Consider the following 24,234-nt stretch of genomic DNA (forward strand, 5'->3'; position numbering starts at 1 on the left):
AAAGAACTTTCATCTTAAAATGCTGTGTGAAGTCTATTGTGTAAATGGAGGTATTTTGTAAAATAACCTTAAAACTGTAAATTGACATGTTTGGTCAAATTTAATTTGTTTTGTTTTCTTTTCCTTTTTTCATTTGAAAACTACTTTAGCAATAATTCCATGATTACCACATTCTGCCATTAAGAGATGTTTGTTAGTACCCTAACACTGCAGAAATCTTAATGAGTATGAACTCATTCTATCCATCCTTGTCAGTTAAGGTATTTGTTTCTTGACAAATAAACCCTTTGATACTTTCAGCCTCAGAAATCAGTCTCAAAGCTATTTCCGAGTATACTTTGTGTGAAATAAAAATGTTTAGCTTTGGTGATAATTTTTCCAAGCGGACGTCCCTTGGGCAAGATACCTTTTTAGTGCTTTTATTTGGTTAGACTACACTTTTTCTGAAATATTTTTGTAACACGTAACTTTTTTTTGTACTTTTGCCATTTGAAAATGTTGTGGTGTAGCTGGTCTGTAATTAACTTGCAAATTTAAAACTACCGTTGGCTTTGTAAGTCAAAAAATAGGTGATTTTGTCCTTGTATATTGTCATTCCATCTGCAGAAATCCTATTGATCTTATAGCTACTACTGGTTTCTTCACAGTTCACAAATGAAGAGTAAGAACTTCAGTGAATGCGACTATTAAGCCTGTTGGGAGGTGAATCTCATTTCACCAGAATTAATTTCTGTTTTTGCACTAAAACGATGATGCAGGGTGAGGACACATCACTCTGAAATTGGAAGACGTCCCCACTGAAGGCTCCAAAGTGGCCTGCTCAGCTGAGTTCCAGGTTACTACTCATTATTTTGTTCACCCATTGGGGAATTCGATTATTTTATGTGTTGGGAGACGGCCATTCTAACTACTGTTGACTACCTCTGTTTGGGGAAGATATAACAAGAAAATAAGAAAGAATGTATACGAAGGGAGAGCCTGGTTATTTCTTCCCACACATACTTCCCAGAAGTTGTGCTTTTACTCATATGACCGACAAATAGATTTTTGGATTCACTATGATTTTTCACCAACAAATATTATTATTAACAGATTTTCCTATTTCCACTAGTCCTTGCAATAGTTTGTAGTGTTTCAATCAGAACATACTGTAATAATCAAAAACTTAATTCCATTATAAAAAATATTGAATAAAAGGATTTTCAAAAAAAAATAAGTTGAAAGCATCATAACAACTCATGATGCATTTTCTCTTTAGAAATCACATTTTGGGGCTTCCCTGGTGGTGCAGTGGTTAAGAATCCACCTACCAGTGCAGGGGACACGGGTTCAAGACCTGGTGTGGGAAGATCCCACATGCCGCGGAGCAACTAAGCCCGCGGGCCACAACTACTAAACCCGTGCTCTAGAGCCTGTGTGCCACAACTACTGAAGCCCGCACGCCTAGAGCCCATGCTCCACAACAAGAGAAGCCACCACAATGAGAAGCCTGCACACCGCAATGAAGAGTAGCCCCCGCTCGCCGCAACTAAAGAAAGCCTGCACGCAGCAACAAAGACCCAACGCAGCGAAAGGTAGAAAAAAAAAAAAAAAAGAAATCACATTTTTTAGTTCTGTCCACTGAAAAGAACTAGAAAAAACAACCAATGCAATGGCAACAGCAAGTACACTTGAGCCCAGATTATGATCTCTGAGTACCATTCCTCTCCACCCACCCCCCATTAAAAGGTACCTGGGCTCCTTAAGAAAAAGCAGGTCTGGGTCAGGAAATGTACGAGACTAGCCTGAAATACTTCTTCCTACCAGAAAACAAGGAGGCTTTTAAAGATTCTAGGACTCATGACAAAGGAATCATAAATCAACTTGAAGGAGCTCCCACTGGCCAAGAACGGGACAATTCAAATAGCAAAAATAATAGTCACTGCAAAGTATTTGAACATGTGAAATACTTCAATATTTGTAGTTTCATAGTGATTTTAAAAATTCATTGGTCACCTTTATAGGGTGCTAAGAATCAACTCATTATTTAAAAAACTTAGAAATAGGAAAAGAGCCATGCATCTAGACTTTCTTCTATGACTACTACCTCAAGGCACCAAAATAATAGATGCTAATAAATGCAGAAAGAATGGTAGATGAGACCAGCACCATTTTGCAGTCCCTAATGAAATAATGGATCTAGGCTAAAATCATTTGTTAAAAGGCTAACGGGGAACTTCATAATGGATGGATGAGACTGGTAAAACCTGATCCTACGGATAAATCTGAACATCACAAAGAGAGGGACAAACAGACATTATGAGTCTCCTGATGGGACGAGTGCCCAGGAAGCACACAGCATATGACTTAAGAAGTATATAGTTCTTAAGTGCTCTCTCTGCCCCCCTCCAAAGAAAACAGAAAAGAATTCACTTATAGATGAATCTGATTGAGTCTCTAGATAGAACTGACCGCTTAACAGAAAATACAAGGGTTAGAGAAACACTACACCCATGCCAGCATTTGTTCTCTCTTGTCTTTTTTTTTTTTTAAACATCTTGATTGGAGTATAATTGCTTTACAGTGGTGTGTTAGTTTCTGCTTTATAACAAAGTGAATCGGCTATACATATACATATGTCCCCATATCTCCTCCCTCTTGCGTCTCCCTCCCACCCTCCCTATCCCACCCCTCTAGGTGGTCACAAAGCACCGAGCTGACCTCCCTGTGCTACGCGGCTGCTTCCCACTAGCTATTTTACATTTGGTAATGTATATATGTCCATGCCACTCTCTCACTTCGTCCCAGCTTACCCTTCCCCCTTGTCTTTTTGATGATGGCCATTCTAACAACAGTGAGGTAATATCTCATTGTGGTTTTAATTTGCATTTCCCTAATGACTAGTGAGGTTGAGCATCTTTTAATGTACCTGTTGGCTTTTCACATATCTTCTTTGGAGAAATGTCTATTCAGGTTCTTTGCCCATTTAAAAAAATTTTTTTTTTTTTTTGCTATTGAGTTGGAAATACCATATTTTGCCTAGCATATTGGCATATAGTAAAACACACGGTAACACCTGGTGCCAATGAAAGTTTAAAGAAATGGATACACTCGTGTGCTGTGGCTGTATTATAAACTACTGCATCCTTTAAAAAAATTTGGCAGTATCTATGCAAATCTAAGATGTGGATTTACTTTGACCAAGCAAAGGTATTTCTAGGTATCTATTCTACAGAAATACATTTGTATGAAGGTGTGTGAAACATTCAGTGTAGCACGGTATACTACAGTGAAAATGAGAGGAAATCTAAATATTTGTAAATAAAAGACCAAATCAATTATCGTACAACCATACCAAGCAGTCACTAAAAAGAATATGCTTGTGTGGATATAGAAAACTCTCCAAGGTATATTGTGCAAGAAAGTATAGAGAAACGTGCATAACACAATCCCACCTGTGGTTAATAAAATCCAAACTCTATAGATGTACATATGGACATTAATATGTAAAATTATAGCAAAATATCTGGAATGAAATACACAGTTGAAGTTTGTTTTCTCTGGAGATGCTCTAGGATCGGAGCGTAGGTGAAAGGGAAAGTCCACTCTTTACCATTTATATACATACATGTGTGTATATTTGAAAGGGCAATGTATTCAACTAATTGTCAATTAAAAATTAAAACCATTCAAAAATACATTAAGTGAATGGAAGTACACCAAAATGGTAATTGTGATTTGTAGATCTCTGCGTTCTTTTTATGCTTTCATTATTTTTTATTTCTATAATAAGACTTTCATCATGAGAAAAAAGTTATTTTTTAAAGTGTGGTAGCGTTTACATGAAACCACCTATTTAAGAAGAGGTTAACAAGTTTAACTTTGTTGCATTAATTTTTCTTCAAGAACAATATGGTGTGTTCTTTTTTTATTATCAATGTCTTTATTAAATACCTTTATACAATGATAACTTCCCCCTTTCTTTAAGTCTCCCTGTACTCTTTTCTTCCCAGCACAGGTTGGATTAAGCCTTGTTTTGTAGTGTCCTATGGATGCTGCAGTGACATTCACTCCACTATATGGAAATTGTTCCATGATTTAATTATTTCTTGAACAAGTATGTGTTTAGTATTTACTCCATGCCAGAAACTTTCTAAGTGTGGTACAAAAACAAACTCTTTAAAACTCATAACATCTCTAAGAGGAAGGCATAATATTTTTCCCCATTTTGGAGATGAGGAAACTGAGGAAGAGAGAAGTGCCCATCCCAAGGTCATAGTGCAGGTAAGAGGTGAAGCCAGGATTTGAACACTAAGCTGTCCCCCAAGTAGACTATGACTCTGAGTCCAAGGGATCAGGGCACGGTCTCCCCAGCATCCAGTACATTGTGCTTGGGAACGTGGCACAGTAAACGCCAACCGCAAGAACGAGAGCTGGGGATGGATGTCTGAGCTTTGAGAGTGAGAGAGAAGTCCAAGAAAATAGGATTTATTTTTGGCTTTGGGTTATTATTGATGGGAAGTCATAAATTTAGGTGGCAAACCATGAATAGGAAGGAGTTCTGCAGCTCGAGACCAGACCATCCTTTTCCTTGCAGCGGCTGAATTAAACCTTACCTCAAAATCGGCGGGCGTAATCATGAATCCACAGCAGGGCAAGGAAAACAAATGGGGAGGCTTGATTTTAATTTTAAATTTATTTATGATTTTAAAGGAAGATTGAGGGTGGAAAGAAGAGCTTTCTTTCCTCTGTTTTTATTCAGATCTGTCACTTTAAAATACAGTTGTCCAGAGCTAGGGTTAAAAAAAAAAAATTACATCCCCATGGAAACGCAAAAAAACTCTCTTTGTTTGATATGCTGACAAAAAACAGGAAAACTTAATCATTTGCCTCTTGAGATTTTTGTTGTTGTTTTTTTTGGTGTTGCTTTTGTTTGTTTTTAAAATTCTTTTGTTAGAGAGGTGTGGTGAGGTTTTTCTAGATCTGGGGGGGCACGGAGGGTACTATTATACTATGAAAAGGAAAAATGAGCTGACAAGTCACTGTTCTAGTGGCCCAACAATCTGAACTGTCATTGATAGAAAGCAGAGGTGTGTGTGTGTGTGTGTGTGTGTGTGTGTGCTCGTACGTAAGGGTGGGGACTACACTTCTCAGTTGCGTGAGAGCTGATAGGAGAAGCTAGGTCTAGAGAGCTCATAGAGTTGGACTGGCAGCACCATGGACCCGTCGACATCCTCTTGATCCTATGAGACCTCTGGCAACCCACCATCCCCACAATAAAACTCACAAGAAAACATGGCGCCATTGGTGATTATGCAATAATACCTCCATCTGCTTTACCCAGCACCTCTGCCACGAGAACAGACCTTCAACATGCCTTGTAAATAACCACTCTTCCCGGGTGACTTACAGGAGGCAAGTAGTAAAGAAGAACGGCCTCATTTATTTTACGATTCCTCTGGTGGGGCAGTTCAAAAAAGAAAACTGGGGGCTGAGAAATGCCGGGACTCACTTCTACGGCTGATTTCTGGCACCCTTGGAAATTACAATTTGCCGCCTCCCCCCTCAGAGAAAGTAAGAATTTATAACAAACCTGTAAAAATGAATGCTGACCATATTGATTTTAGTATCTGTATAACCTCTTAGGGAGAAGGAGGGCTATTCATCACCACGTGGGTAGAAAATTTCCCTTTGCTTATTTACATGCTATTTTAAAGTTAAAGCAAGTCCCATTTCTAAGGTCATTAAGTTCAAGCCTGGCAAAGGGATCAAAGACAATTGCAGAGCTAGGGATGCTATCGTATACTCGATCTCTGAAGAGACTGCCGAAGAGCTTAAATCAGAGTTTGGTTCTGCTTCTGATCCTTTGGAAGAAATAACGGCTTGGCCTCTTCCAGAAGGCAAAATGTCTCACGTTTTTAGTGAAGGGAGAAATTCTGAACGAGGGATTAGGAATAACCTTTACTTGTCTCCCCTTTATGTAAAAGCTTAGCGTCACTAAAGAAAGAGGCAAGATGTGCTGGGTGAGTGTAATTAGTCTTCGAGGGGGTGCCTTCATCTGGGTAGCAAGTGTGACTCCAGATCAGAGTCGTCGTGATATGTTTTTCCATCTCAAAGTAAATCAGAAGGGGTGGTGACCCCAGCAGGCTGTGTGCGCTATAGGCACATGAGCCCCACCCGTGGGAATCGGGAAACACTGCCGTGTATTAGGGAGTGGCATTTCCAGAGTCTGCGCTTTATTCCTGGAAGGGTCCAGAGCCACTGTCTTCCTAAAACGGGTTAAGTCAGCCTCTCTAGAGGCCTGCCTTTGTACCTGTGAACTCTGGAATGGAACGAGCCCATGAAACCCAGGCAAGCGATTCCTCAACAGTTGGGTCTATGCGTGTTCCTGGCAAACACACTGCATTACATTACAGCTCAGGCCAGCTTGGGAAGTTTATTTGATTTGTGTTATTTTTCCAGTTTTGCTGGGTAAGGAATTTTCAGTGTACTTAAATATCTTCAGAAGACAGACTATTATTCATGAAGCAATTCTACAAAGAAAATATCTGATATTCTTTACTTAGCACATTTCCTCAAAGGGAGCCTGTGCCCTTGCTGGGATGCTTAATTTCTCTCTCTCTCTCTCTCTCTTTTTTTTTTTTGCAAAGGAAACTTGTTTGATCTTTTAGCTATCAACCTGGTTTTATTTTTATTTATTTATTTATTTTTAATGGCAGGCTTTCCCAGGGTTCATTAGAACATCATAGAAGCATCTACCCCTTGTTTCTCTCATGACACAATACAGGGTACCCATGTTTCTGGTTCTGAAAATGAAAGAGCTTACCCTGACCAAATCAGGGTAACCAGGTTTTAGCCCCAGCTTGTTTCCTGATTTTTTCTGTGTGACCTTGAAAATTTTATGTAACACCACAGGGTCTGTTTTTTACTCTTGAAATATGTGGCTAATAATTCTCTCCTTGCCTCTTGCAGTGCTGGTTATCAATTCAATCCAGCAAACATTCATGAGTATTAACTCTGGGCCTGGCACCGTGTTAGGCTGAATGAGAAAAGGATCCTGCTTTCTGAAACACAGAATGCAGGAAGATACCTGCTTTGAGCATCATTTGAAGATATAAAAAAAAAACCCGCCCACCTAAGGAATTATAAACGACATGAATCGGCAGATGAATTCTGGAACAGACCTTCCAAACCTGCTCCTTCCAGAAACAGCTTTGGACCTTGAATCTGGGGTCATCTATATGTCACTGAAAATAACGTTCACTGTGAGCTCTCTGGGCTTCCTTCTGATTGCAGTGTCACACTGAATCATGCTCACTTGGTACAAGAAGTAAGAATGAGGCTCTAATGAGTTAGACACTTGCAAGAAGGATATATGCTATCTCATTAAATAGAAGGTTAGAATAAATAAGGGCTTAAAAATTTCACATAAGCTTTATTAAAACGTCATACAAATTCAGTTAACCAACTATCTGACTGCTGCCGTACGCAAGCACTATTCTAGGGGCTGGAGAGGGTGCAAGGATAATCCTCTGACCCGTCTCTCCCTACTCCCCAGTGAGGCCAGCGCTCTGCTACTATTACATGTTCTTGTTGTGTCATGACTTCTTTTGCAACTGTTATAATTCATGTTTATTAGTAGCTCATTTGTGAAACCTTTGCCAGAGGCTCTTTGAGGGCAAAGACTGTCTTTCTCACTACCGTATTCGAGTGCCTACTTCAGCATTGATCCTTAATATGTGTGAATGAATAAATAACAGCGCTGTACTACCCGTGGGTAATTATGTTGTCATGAGCATTGGGGGAGATATACTATTAATATTTGTGGATTGATGGATGAATGGCTCTAGCCTGAGGGTGTAAATTCTGGTCTGGGCTCAAGGGTTTGCAAGAGAAAGGGGTGTTGTTCATTGTTACCCCAGGATTACCAGGCCTGGTACATTACTCCATTCTGTACTGAAGGGTCTAAAAGACCATGTATAATTACAAAGCACATAGTATAAAGACGAATGTTATAATAAAATACAAGTTGGTCATATGTTTTTACTATTAAAAGCATCCAGATATTGGAAATTTATTGATTTCTTTACACTAAATTTAATAGATTTCTTTGTTTAAAGGAAAATGCAAAAATCACATTGAATGAAAAGTTAGAAATACCACATGCTAATTTAGTGTCAGGTGCTAGAAGAGAGAGAAATCTACACACATGTACCCACAACACATGTCCCCCATGCATCATGTATGACTTTGACTTTTTCCAAGATGGTAAGTTGTGAGATTACATTCACAACTTATCTGTGATGATAACTGCAGTGAACCTGAAAAGCATTTACTTGGAATTATTAAATCAATGCAGCAAACATTTATTAAACATGAAGTATGTACCAGGCGCTGTGCTAGGTGCTAGGATGAAGACTGGATTTAAGGGAAAATCAGTGATGAGGAATGACATGGGAAACAAGTGATTAAGAAAAGCCGAACCCCTTGGAAATGACTGGTGCCCTACCAAACAGAGCCATCAAATACTGACCTGAGTACTGAGCACAGGACGGGACACTGAAATCTTTCAGAACACACTCTCTGGCACTAATGCTAGACTACCAATCTGGAACAGTTTGAACTTAAATAGGGAAATACGTTCAACCATTCAGAGTTCCCAAGTGGTCAGAAAAATAAGATGACTTCACAATAAACACCCAGCTCACTCCTGCTGCCTTTGTGGGTACAGTTTTCTCTCCAACGCCCAGAGAAGGGCTCTTTCCTGGGACGGACCTGAAGCCTGGTGAGCACAATTAAATTAAAAAGCTAACCAATAAATCTCCGGACGTCCACCGCTGCCCTCAGTAACGTGGTACAGCTATTGATCCCCACTAATGATTGAGTGATTAAGGAGGATAAATTGCCTATGAATGCAAAGCAAGCTGAAGGGCTCCCAGCAACAGAGCTGTTCATTCTTTATCAATCAGTGCCGTACTTGCCTGTGTAATTTCGGCGCAGTGTCCTAGGCCCCCTTGGACATCACTTCCGTGTCAGGAGTGTGATGTTTTCAGCATCTTTGCTCACCTGGCTTTGTTTTGACAGCTTCCGATTTCCTCTTTTGTTATCTTTTCTCCTTGGGCAATGGCCTCTCTTCTTATGTACTTTCTAGTTGCCAGATCATATCTCTAGGAGTCCATTGTTATGAGTTAGCACGTGCAAGCAGGAAACTGGTTGATTGTCAAGCTACAGCGTATTTGGTTGTGTGTGGTGTTCATCATACAGATCCCCTGGTTGGATTATGCTTTGGTTTCTAGGCCGGGAAAACCACAGCATGAGAGAAATGAAGAGATGACCTCTTTCCTCCATTCCATTCACATCCCCTGGGAGAGCTCAGTGAGCATTAACATAAAAATGTAAAAAGGTATTAACTTAAAAGCTGGTGCCAGAATTTTTCTGGAGGGAATAGCTTTGGAAAAGTGTGTAGAAGCACAAATGTGTAGTCTGACTGTTGGAGAAGCCCAAAGAACAAAATCAAAAGGCTTGCTGAAGTGTTCTGCATGAGAGAATAAGAGAATTTGCTCCTGAGAGAGGATGAGAGAGCAGAGTTTGGAGGACAAGGAAAAACAAAAGGGACGAGAGAAGGGGCAGTAAAAGCTGGAGAGAGACTGGGATTAGGGTTAGGGAGGAGCCAGTGGAATTTTAAGAAGAGTGAACACAGTCTCCTGTGTTTTGTAATAATTATCTTGTGATTATTATGTAAACCAGTGGTCCTGTGAGTGTGGTCCCTGACCAGCAGCGTGAGCATCCCCTGGAAACTGGTTAGAAATACAAGTTCTCAGGCCCCACCCAGACCTCATCAATATGAGAATGCTGCACAGAAACCTGTGTTTTAACAAGCCCTCCACGTGATTCTGATGTGGTCTGAGTTGGAGAACCACGGCACGGTTGGGGTCTGTGTACCCGCGAGGTCCTCATCTGCAGATTCAACCAACCACAGATTGTGTACTATGTTTACCATCTCTGTTGGTTGAATCCGTGGCACACAAGGAATATGAAGGGCAAATACAGGACTTGAGCATCCGTGGATCTGGGGTATCTGTGGCTGTCCCCGAACCAATCCCCAGGGATTCCGAGAGACGACTGTAAATCTTTCTTCCTCTCACCGCCCCACACCGAGTGGCAATTAATGTCTAGACATTCATAGATGTTTTGGGTAACTGTTCATGATGTTTCTGAGGCAGCACAGGTGTCAGCACTGAGAGATATAGGATTCCTACACGTAGAGATGGCCACAACAATATCCCCAAGAAATTTGCAGAAATGTTTGGACTTTCACAGGCCAAGGAATTAAGGGGTTGTGGCAGTTTTCTCTGGGTTCTGGGGACCGGGGCAGACCCATCTGCCATGTTCATGCAGTAAGCCTGCTTCCCACCTCCCAACTCTTATGTCTCCTCCAACAAGCTTCCAATACTCCCTCCTTGCTTCTTGCTCTCAACAGATGATCTTGCTTTACATCTTACTGAGAAACACAGAATCACAGGAGGGAACAACCTCGTCCTCCTTCCACTGAGTCTAGAAAACCTGCACCTTCGCCCGTATCCTACTTTGCTCCTGTCACCGTGGGGGATGGATAGTCCCACCTATCAAGGGCTTTTCACCTGTTCCCTAGATCCCACCCACTCAAGGATTTCTCTAAGTCAGTGACTCTCGACCCTGTCTTCAAGAATCATCTACAGAGCTTTTTATAAGCCCTGAATCCCAAGTTGCAGTCCAGACCAATCTGAATGTTTGGGTGGAGAGACCGCGGCGTCAGTGGCCAAGCCCCCAGGTGATTCCAGGGGGCAGAGAAGGCTGTGAACCACCACCCTCCCTCTGGGCTGTAAACTCTTTCTCCTGGTTGGTCTCCAGCACCAGAAAATTATGTCCACTCTGTCCTGTCTTTAAAAATTCTCCTTTGACCTTCGTATCACCATCTCTGTTTCACAGAAAGTCTTCTTGAAGGAGATGGTAATACCTGTGCCTCCACTTTCTCACCTCCCATTACATTGTAGCCCGTGCCCATCTCTCTGGTTTCTGTCCCCATCACACCAGTAAAACAATCTTTCTAATTTTCCCAATGACTTCTGTATTTTCACAGTGTATGGCCACTTGCTTTTCTTATCCTACTCAACTAATAAGCAGCATTCCAAAGAGCTAAAGCCTGTCTCCTTGAATCAGTTGGTGCTCTGGCTCTGTGACCCCGCGTTCTTCTGATTCCCTCTTACCTCACTGGCTACTCTTCGTCAATCTCCCTGTCCTTTGTTTAGACTCGAATTGTTGATTATACTAAATCCATCCTGTTCTTCCTTTAAACTTGCCGCTGGCTCCTGCTGGCAGTCATATTTATATCTCTAGCTCAGCTATATCTCCTCTGGGCTCTAGACTCACCTATTCAAGTGCCTGCTAGAACTCTCCGGTTTTATTCTCACCTTCCGCTGCTCAGCGATGCCCCTCTGCTCCTTTTCTGTAATGCAGCATCTACTGGCAGCACCACGTCATCTCTAGATCTATGTCACTCTTTCGGAGCAGAGGTACCTGGAAGCTGCTCACCATGGCTACAATGGAACACCAAGGCAATGATCCGGTAGTTGAAGGTTGTTAGACCATCCACCTCCTGAATGGTCCTCCTGTAAAGTCAATAGGTCAGGCAACATGACTAACCCTTTTCACCTCTAGAAGAGAGGCCACATAAGTGCAAATGCATGTAGACATGTGTCCCATCTTACACAGATGATGTAATCCAGAAAAGCTATTAATAAACCAAAGTTTGGGCAGATCATATCATTCTTTAAATACCTTAGGGTGTTGGGTAGTTATATGAAGTTGTATGATTTTCTTTCTGTAATGCAAATAAAATCAGTAACAAATTCTTTGTTTACCTATTTTATAAGTATGGCTTTTTAAAATACAATTTTCTTATATTAGGCCACCACCTACGTATTCCACCATCTCAGCCCCCCTTGCTGATTCCTACTCTGTTAGACCCCTAAATGTTAGGGTTCTTTAGGGCTTGATAGGACATCGTCTTTCCTTCTTTATCTATATTTTCTCCAAAGGTGCCGATAAGTCCCAAATTCACATCTCTGATTCTCATCTTACATATCAGGATATCTCCGGTCATTTCTGGTTGAGTATCTACAGTTATCTCCAAGTAAACATTTTCAAAACCTTAGTTTGTCTCTACCCCCTCACTCCCCTCAGTCTTCTCCATTATCCACTCATTTGCAGTTGTATCTGGTTGGCAAGGTTACTATAAGCAGATCCCTGTACCTTTGAACTGCACATGGCCCAGTTAGCAGCTCCTGTCACCATCAACCTTGAACGTTTGTCTCATAGATAAGGATTATTGGGTATAGGATGATGGAGGTGGTGAGTGGGGAGCATAGGATTAGCTCAGTGCCGTCTATTGGAACAGACAGTTCAAAGAAAAGGTCAGTAGGATCCAGGTTTATGTTATACAGGAGTAGAAAACATTGTTGTTCACTTATTATCTACATGTAAGTTCAGATCAAGCCTGATTTAAGTACAACTCTCACGTTCAAAGTCAGCACTAATATAGACCCATTTTGGAAGATATTGGAGAGCAATGCATATGGAATAAGATGATGTGAGAAGCCTTTGGTCCCATCAGCTTTTATATGTTTCATTACCTTATTTCTTAAGATCTAAACGTGGACTCTCTTCCCTCAATTTTGCTACAACATTGCATCTGCCTCTGGAACTTAAAATCAGCCTCATGCCAAGTATGGAAGCAGGGGGCAGACAAGGAAGAGCAGAGATGCGGATAGGGAAAAGTACTGTGTGTGACTGAGTTTTTAAATTGGATTGGTAGAGAAATCCTTGGACTTGACTGAGTTTATTTGACTATAACCAGATTTAACTTCTGCAGCAGCCAGAAGGGAAGGCTCAAAATAGCAGTAGAGATTAAGTTGTATTATATTAAAATAAAGTTACATGTTTGCGTCTCCAGAGTTACGGTTTATGAAGTGGGCACGCACTATGCGTATAAACAAATTTGTAGAATCTGTTAGACATTCAGGCTTTCTCTTCTTGAATTAAGGAGACAGAGAAATTAGTTCCACTATAGACAGGGTCAACTTTATTCTATTTTTCTGAAGCCAGATTATGGATCCTAAGAGTTTTTTTTTAAAAATTGAAGTATAGTTGCTGCACGATATAAGTTACAGCTGTACATATATAATACAGTGACTCACAATTTTTAAAGGTTATACTCCATTTATAGTTATTATAAAATACTGGCTATGTTCCTCATGTTGTACAATATATCCTTGCCGCTTATTTTTTACCTCATTGTTTGTACCTCTTAATTCCCTACCGCTATATCGCCCCTCCCTCTTCCTTCTCCCCACTGGTAACCGTTAGTTTGTTCTCTGGGAGTCTGCTTCATTTTGTCGTATTCACTAGTTTGCACTTTTTAGATTCCACATATAAATGGTATCATACGGTGTTTGTCTTTCTCTGTCTCATTTCGCTTAGCATAATGCCTTCCAAGTCCATCCACATTGCTGCAAGTGGCAAAATTTTGTTCTTTGTTATGGCTGAGACTATATATATAGATATATAGATATATACACCACATCTTCTGGATCCTAATGGTTTTGAAAGTCAAGTTAAAGAAACCCTTTTCGTTTCCAGAGCAATAACATACACAGAGGTGATACCATCAACATATAGCTCCACAGTTAACTAATGGTGCAGCTTTAGGCAATCTTCAATTGTTTCCTGCAATAAATCTATAGCAGCATTAACTTCAGGTTATGTCCTCATATACAGTGAGGACAAATTTTGTATCTTTTTCTATCTTTAAAACACGGAAAGTGTATGTAGGAAAGGGACGTCTTGTAGAATAATTTTGCCATCATCCAAAAAGAGACGCATTAGAAATATAGGAACTATTTTTGTAATAAGAAAATAAATCCCTGGCCCTTACCTTCACACCAAGGATTGAAGAGAATGTACGTGTCTGTTTCTGGGTTTCGGCTGGTGCGGATTATACCATAGGGGGTCCAGACAGCAACATACATGCGGAACTTCCCCACAATGCAGTCTGGAGAAGACTGGATGGACAGCCGGACAGACCTGTCCTCTCTCGTGATAACTTTGGCTCCCCACTTGCCACTCTGCAGCTCGGAGACCACAGAGACTGGGATATAGGTTCCCTTGTTCTCCTGAGGGTAGCGACCTATGAGAAGAAAGAAGAGTAGAGTGTTAAGGAGATTTCACGAGCCATTTTTGTTCTCACTCTGTCACCTTTATAGCGAAAGGTGGGAAAGAATTCATTAGACTTGAAATCCTGAAACTTGGGTTGGAATTTCACTTTGGCCACCAACTTGCTGCCTGATGGTGGACAATTTTTGTAACTTCTTTGAAGGTCAGAATTGTCCTGTCTAGATTTTAAAAAAAGAATAACAGTGCTTACAGAGTTTTTTGTTGGTTGATCAATGAATTCAAATAAGATGTGGAAATACTAACCTTGGAGGCAGAAACAAAAACAGAGCTTATAGGGTAATGTGAAGTCATCAGTATCTGAAATTCTGCTCTCTAAAAACGTAGAATTGCTTTTTTAGGGGTGTAAGGCAAATGTTTTTGTTTATTCTGAATACAATTTTACTATTTGTTATACTACCTATAATAGAGCTACATTTATAAGTTGTCCATATGTCATTATTTTCGTGTTTAACTGAAACGTATTTATTGCCAACATCATTAGTAATTTAGGCTTATGTCATGGACAAGAATTCAGGCTCCGGAGGCAAATTGTCTAGGTTTGAATCTTGGCTATGCTACTTCCTTACCTTTGTAACCTCTGGCAAATTACCTGGCCTTTACAGATCTCTATTTTCCTCTCTTTTTCTCTATCAATAAATGAGAATAATAATACTACACAATTGTTATAAAGAAGAAACTAACACACCATTGTAACACAATTATACTCCAGTAAAGATGTTAAAAAAAATAGTACACAGTGATGAAATAAAATAATACACGTAAGGTGCTTTGCACATAATTTCTCATGCATAACAAATCTTTAGCTATTATTTCAACAGGAAATTAAACAGCAGGGTATTTTACCGTATGTCCAGGCTCATCATACTTTATGTATAAGCTATCTCAGGGTAAATCTTATTTCTCTTTATTGCTGCCATTTTGGGCCAAATTCTTATTTCATGAGGTTGACCCCAAAACTAAATTTTACCACTGGGTTCCTGGAAAATCAAAGTCTTCACTGCGAAAGTCAAACCTCACAGCATTCTTTAACTCTTTGGCTTACAGTTCAATTTATAGTTTGGTTTTCAGAATAGTCAAATAGATAGATATTTTAAACTGGAGCAAATCTTTCATTTACGAACGTTTCCCGAATGTATTAGACATTCAGTTCTTCTTGAAGAAAATTACAAATCAGACTAATACGTCTAAATTATTTTGATTGTAAGCAGAAGAAACTTTAAAACTTATTCACTTCAATTGCTTAACATAAACCATGTATTCTACGTGAAAACAAATAAAAACAATGGTTCTTTTTGGCCTCTCCAGTTACTGAGGTCTTTAAAGGATTCTTTGGTAGGCATATTGTTGAAGATAGAGCATTCGAAGGAGGTAGTTACATAAGCTGCCACTGTGTAATTCTGTGAGATACTTATTCTTAATGAAAATAAATGTATACAGCGCAAGCCAGGGAGAAAGATTAGAACCCCAGTGCTTTGCTATTGTTAGGGGTGTCAGTTTATCAACACTCAGAATGAATATTATCATAAATCCAATAAAGCCTTGAAAATGTTTTTCTGCCAAGGTATGACAGTGTGTCTAGGTGGTGTTCTTGGGAATACGTGGGGCTCAGCTTCCCGGAGCCTGGACATAAATCCACCTGCAAGAACTGTTTGTTCCAAAGGCACCGCCATCCCCATACCTCCTGTATATATACTCCTCTTTGTACACATTCAGACTGGGGGATGAGTTTACCCTTTTCTCTGGAGGCATTGTTGCTCTCTGGAGCCTCCATCAGTGCTGAAGTGTAGACATCAAAAGCAATCTTGCCAGCTAAAGGGGACCATAATTCATTTATTACAGTGACTCCTGACAGCTGTTGCCACTAAATACTGACTTGCATTTAGAATCCACAGTATTAAATACGACACAAGTTTGGTAAAAGTAAACTTTTGGAGATAAAATCTGTGTGATAATGACAGACTTATTAGATTTAGAGAAAAAGGGTGAAAGGAATTTTAAAATGAACTACATAAGCAGGTTCCTTTAGGAATACCAAAGAATTAGGAGAGTGTATCCAAAGCTATGTGCTATGAGACTCAGCTTCACCTTTGTACTAACATCCGCTGTGGTCAGGAGTATCGAAATAACCAAGACAATTGCTAGCTTCCATTATTACACTTCCTGTTATGATTTCAAAGACATATTAAATTTTATGTATCAAATTCAAGTTATACAAAAAAAAGTAAAGAAAAAGGAGAACCATGTTTTTTTCATGCTGGCTTTGAACCCAGTCACAACTTAATCTAAAGGCTAGTTGGTTTGAAACTTTTTCCTTCCTGCAACAATATTGCCTACTGTGTGCTGGGCATTATTCTAAGTGCTAAAGACACAACAGCAAACAAAACAGACTCCTGTGCTCATAGAGCTTATAGTCTATGGAAAAAGCCAAGCCCGTGCTATTTATGATATGCATGTATTGTTTTCTCTAAATCTAATAAGTCTGTTTTATATACTCCTTATAACAAACTGCGAGAGGGAAGTCATTATCAACATCCTAATTTGACAAATCAGGAAACTAAGACACAAGATCATTAAGCAATTTGTCCAGGGTGATACAACTAGTAACCAGTGGGTTGAGATTTGAACCAGTCAGTCTGGCTTAAGAGCCTGGGAGTTTCACTTCTAAGCTCTACGGCAGTTGTACGTGCAGACAATGCTTTGGTGTTGGTGAGAATTGTGATGAAATTCTGACTCTGCAATTAACTCTTGGTGCTACCTAGGGCACGTTTCTTAATTGTCTGAAGTTCCATTTCCTCGTCTCTTTGCAGTCCTGGAAATGGGAAGGAAATAGCTTCTGTAATAGAATGAAAGCTTTATGCCTGGCACGCAGTAGAAGTTGACTCACGAGACATTTATTGTTTGTGTTTTAAACATAACAGCTACTGGAAAGGAAAGATAGAAGGAAGAAGGGGTGATTTCCCCCCACCCCACTGCCTTCTCTGGTTCTAAACCTGAAGAAAGTGGGTGTCCTGGGGAAAGCAGGTTACTTTTCTTGAGGGAAGTATTGTGGCCAAGGAGAAAGCAATACAGCTGGCTCTGACACTGTGTAATCCTGACAAAGTATTCATCCTCTCTCAACTAAAACTTCACGTATTCTGTAAAATGGGGATAATATGGTCATAGTTTGTGATGGGGAGGACAGCTTAATAAATGGTAGTCATTGTTACTTCCACCTTTTCTCAGGCTTTCTGATTCCCCTAATTCGTCCTTTCTCTGTTCCAGGAGCGGGAAGACGGGATGGGTTCACTAATAGTCAACCTACAGAACCCAAATCTACTTACAAAAGCAAGTTTATTCAAGATTCAAATATACTGAGCTGACTAATATTTCCATCTAGAAAACTTGCACAGCCTCTGCTCCCCCCATCTACTCCCCCGCCAAAGTGATGGCATTCAGTATTAACCAAAAAACCTTAATAATTCCAGAATTATCACAGAATTATCTAAAACCTGCCCTTCACTAAAAAAATCTGGTTTTCTGAATCACTATGGTCACTGTCATCTCCATTCATGACTTACGTAGGAGGTGGCAAACTTTATGGTCCATGGGCCAAATGTAGCTTGTTGCATGTTTGTGTAAATAAAGTTTTATTGGAACACACTCATTCATTTCTGTATTACTGTGTTACAATAGCAGAGTTGAGTAGCTGTGACAGAGGCGATATGGTCTGCAAAGCCTAAAAGATTCACTATCTGGCCCTTACAGTAAAAGCTTGCCAACCTCTGCCTTAGAGAGTTTTATATTTTATTTCTTTAAGGGGTGATTGATTATAGACACTCAGTGTCTAAGACTTGGGCCTAAGAAGAAAATACCATCACCTAGTTTTTCTCCAAAGAGAAATATGTTACTAAACTAATAACAAACATCTTCATTGCTATGGGGTCAACATTTAGTTTCCTTAAAACCTCCTAGTTAAATCCCTCACAGTCTCAGAGGGTATTGAAGACGTAGGAAATGGGTTGTAACTTTTTACTGATTTCACTAGACACTGCTAAAATGTTCAAGTTTATTACTGTAAAAGTTGTTTAGCGTTGCCAAGGCAGTTCACAGACAGATGGAAATAAAGCACAACAGGAATGGAGGTTTATTTCCCCGGGTCCCTGTGAGGGAATGTTTACAGATGGGAAACTGGGGTTCTGTGAGGTTATCACATGCAAGACATCCGTATAAGTGGGCAGAGGCAGACACAGGGCATGGACTGAAACGTCTGCGCTGGAAAGCCCGTTCTCCTTTCCCTGCATCATGCTGCCTCTGCGGGGACGGTGGGAGGATGCTGGAGGGATTACGAAGGGGAGGAAGCCAAGAGAAGAATAAAGCTGCAAGATTTGACGGGATAGGAGGCAGAAGGACAGTTAGGACCGCAGTGGTGGATACGACATGTGTGAGGCGGAAGTATGAATCCCAGGGCTTAATCACTGGTGATGAGCAAGAAGACCTGGCAGACAGGGGCTTCCAAAGAGGGTCTCTGGGGCTTCCCAGGTGGCACAGTGGTTGAGAGTCCGCCTGCCGATGCAGAGGACATGGGTTCGTGCCCCGGTCCGGGAAGATCCCACATGCCGCGGAGCGGCTGGGCCCGTGAACCATGGCCGCTGAGCCTGCGCGTCCGGAGCCTGTGCTCCGCAACGGGAGAGGCCACAGCAGTGAGAGGCCTGCGTACCAAAAAAAAAAAAAAAAAGAACAAAGAGGGTCTCTGGGCTGCAAGGGACATGAGTTGGGAAGGTTTTTAAGGTGATATCAGTGACAAAAGGGAGAAGGGAGAAGGAGAAGGACACCACTCATTCGGTCAGGCTGTGTGGCACAAGACCAGCCTATGGAGGCAAATCAGGAACATTCCAAAGGGACAAAAAAGAACCCAGATTCTCAGGCCTTTCCATGTGCACCTCATGGAAAAGCTGGTTATTAATGTGAGACCCGATGTGTCAATAGTACTTCAGGGTCTTGTCAGCTGCTCCGTTACACCATGTTTAATTCTGAATGTAATGATTTCAATGACAGCTCTGGGGAAGAATTTCCCAGGATCGAACTGTGAGCGAGGAAGTTGTGACAGAGTAGTATTTCATTTCGCTAAATAGCCCTCTCCCCTCGGGAGGTTTAAGAGACCTCAATCAGCCTACACTCCGGAACACCCATCCACCAGCATCCAGGATGGCCCAACAGCTACCCTTGGCCGAATCTGGACGTGAACTTCGGCCCTCCAGAGGTGACCACCATGCACACGTTTGCGAAAGGGAATAATGTCTGCATAGACGTTTGTTTTGCTTTTTTCCAAAATTATGTAACTTTCGTGTTAACAAAAATCTGAGTAAGAAGAATAGAAGCAGGAAATATAATATCCCAGAAAGGATTCTCATTTTGTTTTTAATAATGTAGTCTTTGAAATTGGACTACTTACTAACCATGAAAAAATATAGTTACCAATTGCATTCTTTCACACTTAACTAAAATGGGTGTCATTTTCCCAAGTGATCTAGAAATTAACATATGCTCTTAGTTTAAATGTTTGTTTTCATCTGTAAATCATTTTTGAGGCCACGCTAATACTCCTTGTAAGGGAAAATTCGCTTGGACCATACGCCTGTATTCAAATGCACCCGTGCCTTCTTTTATCTGACTCTCTCTTTATATATAATATAGACGTGTGAATACAGAGAGATGCACCTACCTTAACATCCCACTGCTTGTAACTGGGAGGAAGAGGATGAAAATATTTAATTCCTTTACAATTTTATTCTTTACCGACCTTGGCTCAATGGGCCTGAGCTTTTTGCATGGCTTCTTCATATTCGTGTCATTTACGTGGTGGGCAAGAGAAATCCACCTCCAGCTCAGACTCAGCCCTACGTGACCTTGGGGGAAACTTGCTCTCAATCATTGATTTTACAGACCTGAGAACGCACTGCATGCCGAGCCCTGCATAGGTAGCACCGCACAGAGGAATGTACTGCATTAAAAAAATTAATGTTTTAGTAAGTGGATGGCTTGGAATATTTTTACATTAAAAACATAATGTCCTATGTGGTGATTAGGGTCCCAGGCAGTCCAGGAAGGCCACTAATTAGCCTACAGTGTGATCAGCATAGTTGAACAGGGTTGCTAATAGAATCATTCTGACTTCACCTTGCTTATACCTAGAACCTGGGAGGACATAGGATGGAGGAGGACGTTCCTGTAATTGAAGAAGGCGCGCCTGTCAGTCACTTTTCCCTGGTGCTCTGAAATGGAGAAGCGTGAACCTCAGGACACCCTTACTTCTCATCTCTTGGGCACATCATCCATAACTCAAGTGGCCATAGTCTGTGTTCCACCTACGCTGTACTTAATGATAATACTTTCGGTCATGAGAGTCTTAATTAATCACCAGGAAACCCCAGACAAAACTTTTCCTCCTTATTAACTTAGATATCTATTTTTCTTATTAACGGAGCTGAAGATATCGTTCTATTGCTCTATAGCCCCATAGAATACCACAATGCCTTGCAGGTGCCAATACATGTCAATGGACTGAACTGAGACTTTTGCAGATGCCGAGTCCCATTAAGAACATCACCCAGACTTTAGAAGCCCTGGAATGAGAGCCTGTGGTAACCAGTTGTCAATTCCAAGCACCCTTCACAAGAGACAAAAATTTCTGGTTCTAAACTTTTTCCTTCAAGGGGTACTTTTCATTCATATATAAATACATTTCAAGCTGAGCTCTGACTCCACCTAACTGCAGACTTTCTTGAATAGTGAATTCTTATAAGAGGATTGTCTCTAAGGAACTTATGAATATATCATGTCTCCAGCTGGGAAGGTAAATTTCATGATGTTAATTCATTTTTCCATTTGATTCGTTTGTTTTTCCCAAGACACACCTTTCATGTTCAAAATAATCAATCTGTTTCCAAATGGGCCCTGGAAGTATTACAGTGACAGCATGATGCATGGGGCAGGACTGGAAGTGTGAATACAGCAGCCTTGTAAAGGGAAGCAAACCTTGTTTTAACTGTCTTAGAATGGAATGGGAGTGCACAGGGACCAGGATGGAATAAGTCTCTGAATAACTTTTAGGAGCACCAGGTTACCAACTACAGAAACAAAACAGCACCACCAAAAAAGAAACTATCAAAAAAGGCACAAAAACCTTAGATGGTAACAACTAAGAGGAAAGCAACATAAACGTTCAAAAGAGAATCATTTCATTACGGAACTCAGGAACCTACGCCTTCTATCTAATACCTTGCCAGTGGGATGTATATATAAAGTTTACTTATCTATATTTATTTATTTGGATGTTTTCTAAAGGAAGAAAACTTCCTGGAAATGTTTATTCTAGCAAACCAGAGAAGGAAGGGAAATCTTCTTGAGGACAGGGACTGACTTTGGTTTAACTTTGTACACCTGGTGCCTTGCATCATCTTGGAACATAGTAGGCTCAATAAATATCTGGTAGCTTGATGATAGCTATATTCTTTTTTTTTTTGCGGTACGTGGGCCTCTCACCGCTGTGGCCTCTCCCGTTACGGAGCACAGGCTCCGGACGCGCAGGCTCAGTGGCCATGGCTCACGGGCCCAGCCGCTCCACAGCATGTGAGATCCTCCCGGACCGGGGCATGAACCCGCGTCCCCTGCATCAGCAGGCGGACTCTCAACCACTGCGCCACCAGGGAAGCCCGATAGCTATATTCTTTAAGGTGTCTTGTCTACCTTATGTCACTTTCAACACTTCCTAAGTCTCTTAAAATATTTTTGGGGGTAAGGTGTAATTCTGTGAAATATATATGAAACCAGCACTGTGCAAGTTTCTTTGAATGATTCAGGAAAGATAATAAGGCCATGCCTGCTGAGGATGGTCAGCATTGTGAAGTGCGTATGCCTCAGATGACCGACCAAGGTAATAATTTGGACATGAGGAGACAAGGGCCTGGCCCAGGGTGTTGCCAACAGCACAGAGAGGAAGAAAAGGACATGGGATAAAATTCAGAGGACAAGTCAACAACATGGAGATAAGATAATTTCTTCCTCGGCGAAATAAGACCTTATGGCTCCTTCAACAAAACTGACCACACTTTGAACATGCCTCCAGCATGCCGAAACACAAGTCATCACAGCTGGTTGGTGCAGTGGAAACCCAGAGAAGGAAGCAGCTAAAAGTGCTACAAAGTGAGAGAGGATCCCTCTGAGAAGGTGGCTTTGGTATATAATCCTAAAAGTGGACAAGGCAGGAAGGAGCCTTCCTAGCGGAGGGAAGAAGGAAAGCACGCATCGTGAGGGAACCACGAGATGCCTGTGGTAGGAGAAGCAGCTGATCTGGGCAGGGTGAGGACCAAAGGGACATTTGACACTGTGCAAAGGCATCTAGGCTGTGTCCTAGGAAGGACGGGAGAGGGGGCAGGAGAAGCTTTACTTGGCCTGATGAGATCTGTGCTTCAGGAAGATCGCTCCGGCTGCAGGAAGGAGAATGGATTGCTAGGGGACAGGGGTGGAGGTTCGAGGGTTGCCGGAGTACTCGGGTGTGGCATGACGTCATCCCTAGAGTGATACTGGCTGGCTCTGGAGGGAAGATGAGTGCCGGGACGCAGAAGAAATACAGGCTTGGTCAGGGATGAGATGCTCGTTCTCAGTGAGGAGGGTGGAGTCAAAGGTGACCCCAGGTTTTTTTCATTCTTCACCAAAGAGTTTTTGAGTGCCTACTAGGTGCTAGACACTGTAGATATTGGGCCACAGCCACAAGAAAAACAGTCATCTCCTCGAACCCTGAGACTCATGACCAGGCTGCAAGCCTAGTGGAGCCTGCTTCTTTGTAAGGCATCTGCTCCAAAAGCAGGGCCTGGTGTGATTAACTGCCACACAGATTTACTCAAGGAAGCTAGTTTTCTGGGAATTCCCTTAACCCCGTGTGTGTGTGTTGACGCTGGAGAGAAGACAGAATATTTTTAGTCTTTAAGAAAAAATAATCAACATAAAATCTCTACGATTTAGATGAAGTTGGTTATAGAACGTAACATTGCACTGAAGATTGGTTCATACGGTTGATCTAATTCCTAAGGAACAGGAGAAATAGAAGTCGGAGAAGGGGGAGTTGAGGTCCAGGCTGTCCAGTGGGGAGTAATAGCTACTGTTTGTGCTTATTTACTGAGCCTGTCGACGGCCTGGCCTCTCTCAGACCCAAGGCCCACACCTCCCAAGACCCTCTTCTGGGTTCCCAGGAAGCCCCCTTCCCAGGCTGCATTGCCCTCTGGGTTGCCCTCTGAGTAGGTTTGGCCAGTGAGGGGCTCTGGAGGCAGATGGGGAGATGCTGCATTGTGTGTCCCTGTCTCTCTCTGCTTCTCGGGGGGCTGAGTCTCCTCCATGGCTCCCAGCTCTCAGCAGTGGGAGCTCTCAGCTCCTCCACGTGCCCCAGGTCCACAGTTTTCTGCTGATACTAACTCCTGAGTTGCCTCACTGTGCCACCCGTTTGGCTCCTTAGCTGTTCTCTCACCAGTGTAATCAATTCCTTTGATTAAACTTCTGTTGCTTATAAAACCTAGAAAAGTGTCTACTTTATGCTCTGGGCCCTGACCATGCAATGTGTCAGATCTTGTCCTAATACTTTACATTGGCTTTAGGAGTTACATCCATTTAGTATCTGGGGAAACTGGGGCTCGGAGAACTTAAGTAACTAGCTCTGGGTTACACAGCTATCAAGTTGCAGAACAATGATTTGAACTTCCAGGTCTGTTTGTTCAGTCCAGCACTCATGTCTGGGGAAGGTAAATCAACCGCTCTTAGTCTATTTTCCATCTGTAAACCAGAAATTATAAAAGGTGAGCACTGAAATAATAATGTGTGAAGGGCATGTCATGAACTGAACAAATGGTTATTATTTTTATGGCGTCTAACGGTTACAACAGCAAATAAAACTCCTTAGACCTATTTTATTTTTATTTCTGAGCATGAATTAAAATGGGGCTGCCGATGTGGCGT

At 41.4% G+C, this 24,234-nt stretch overlaps 1 protein-coding gene across 1 annotated transcript in view; it reads right to left on the reverse strand.

The window, feature by feature from the left end:
* The window catches only part of F13A1 (coagulation factor XIII A chain), a 141,756-nt gene that overhangs the window by 83,468 nt on the left and 34,054 nt on the right, over positions 1 to 24,234 (reverse strand). The window contains exon 4 of the mRNA XM_022586592.3: positions 13,952 to 14,203. Coding sequence (XP_022442300.1) covers positions 13,952 to 14,203 — 252 coding nt within the window. The remainder of the gene's footprint in view (positions 1 to 13,951; positions 14,204 to 24,234) is intronic.

The sequence above is a fragment of the Delphinapterus leucas genome, chromosome 10 (genome assembly GCF_059928025.1).
Source record: "Delphinapterus leucas isolate spDelLeu-1000000601 "Yukka" chromosome 10, BTC_Dleu_Yukka2, whole genome shotgun sequence".
In the NCBI taxonomy this organism is placed as follows: domain Eukaryota; kingdom Metazoa; phylum Chordata; class Mammalia; order Artiodactyla; family Monodontidae; genus Delphinapterus; species Delphinapterus leucas.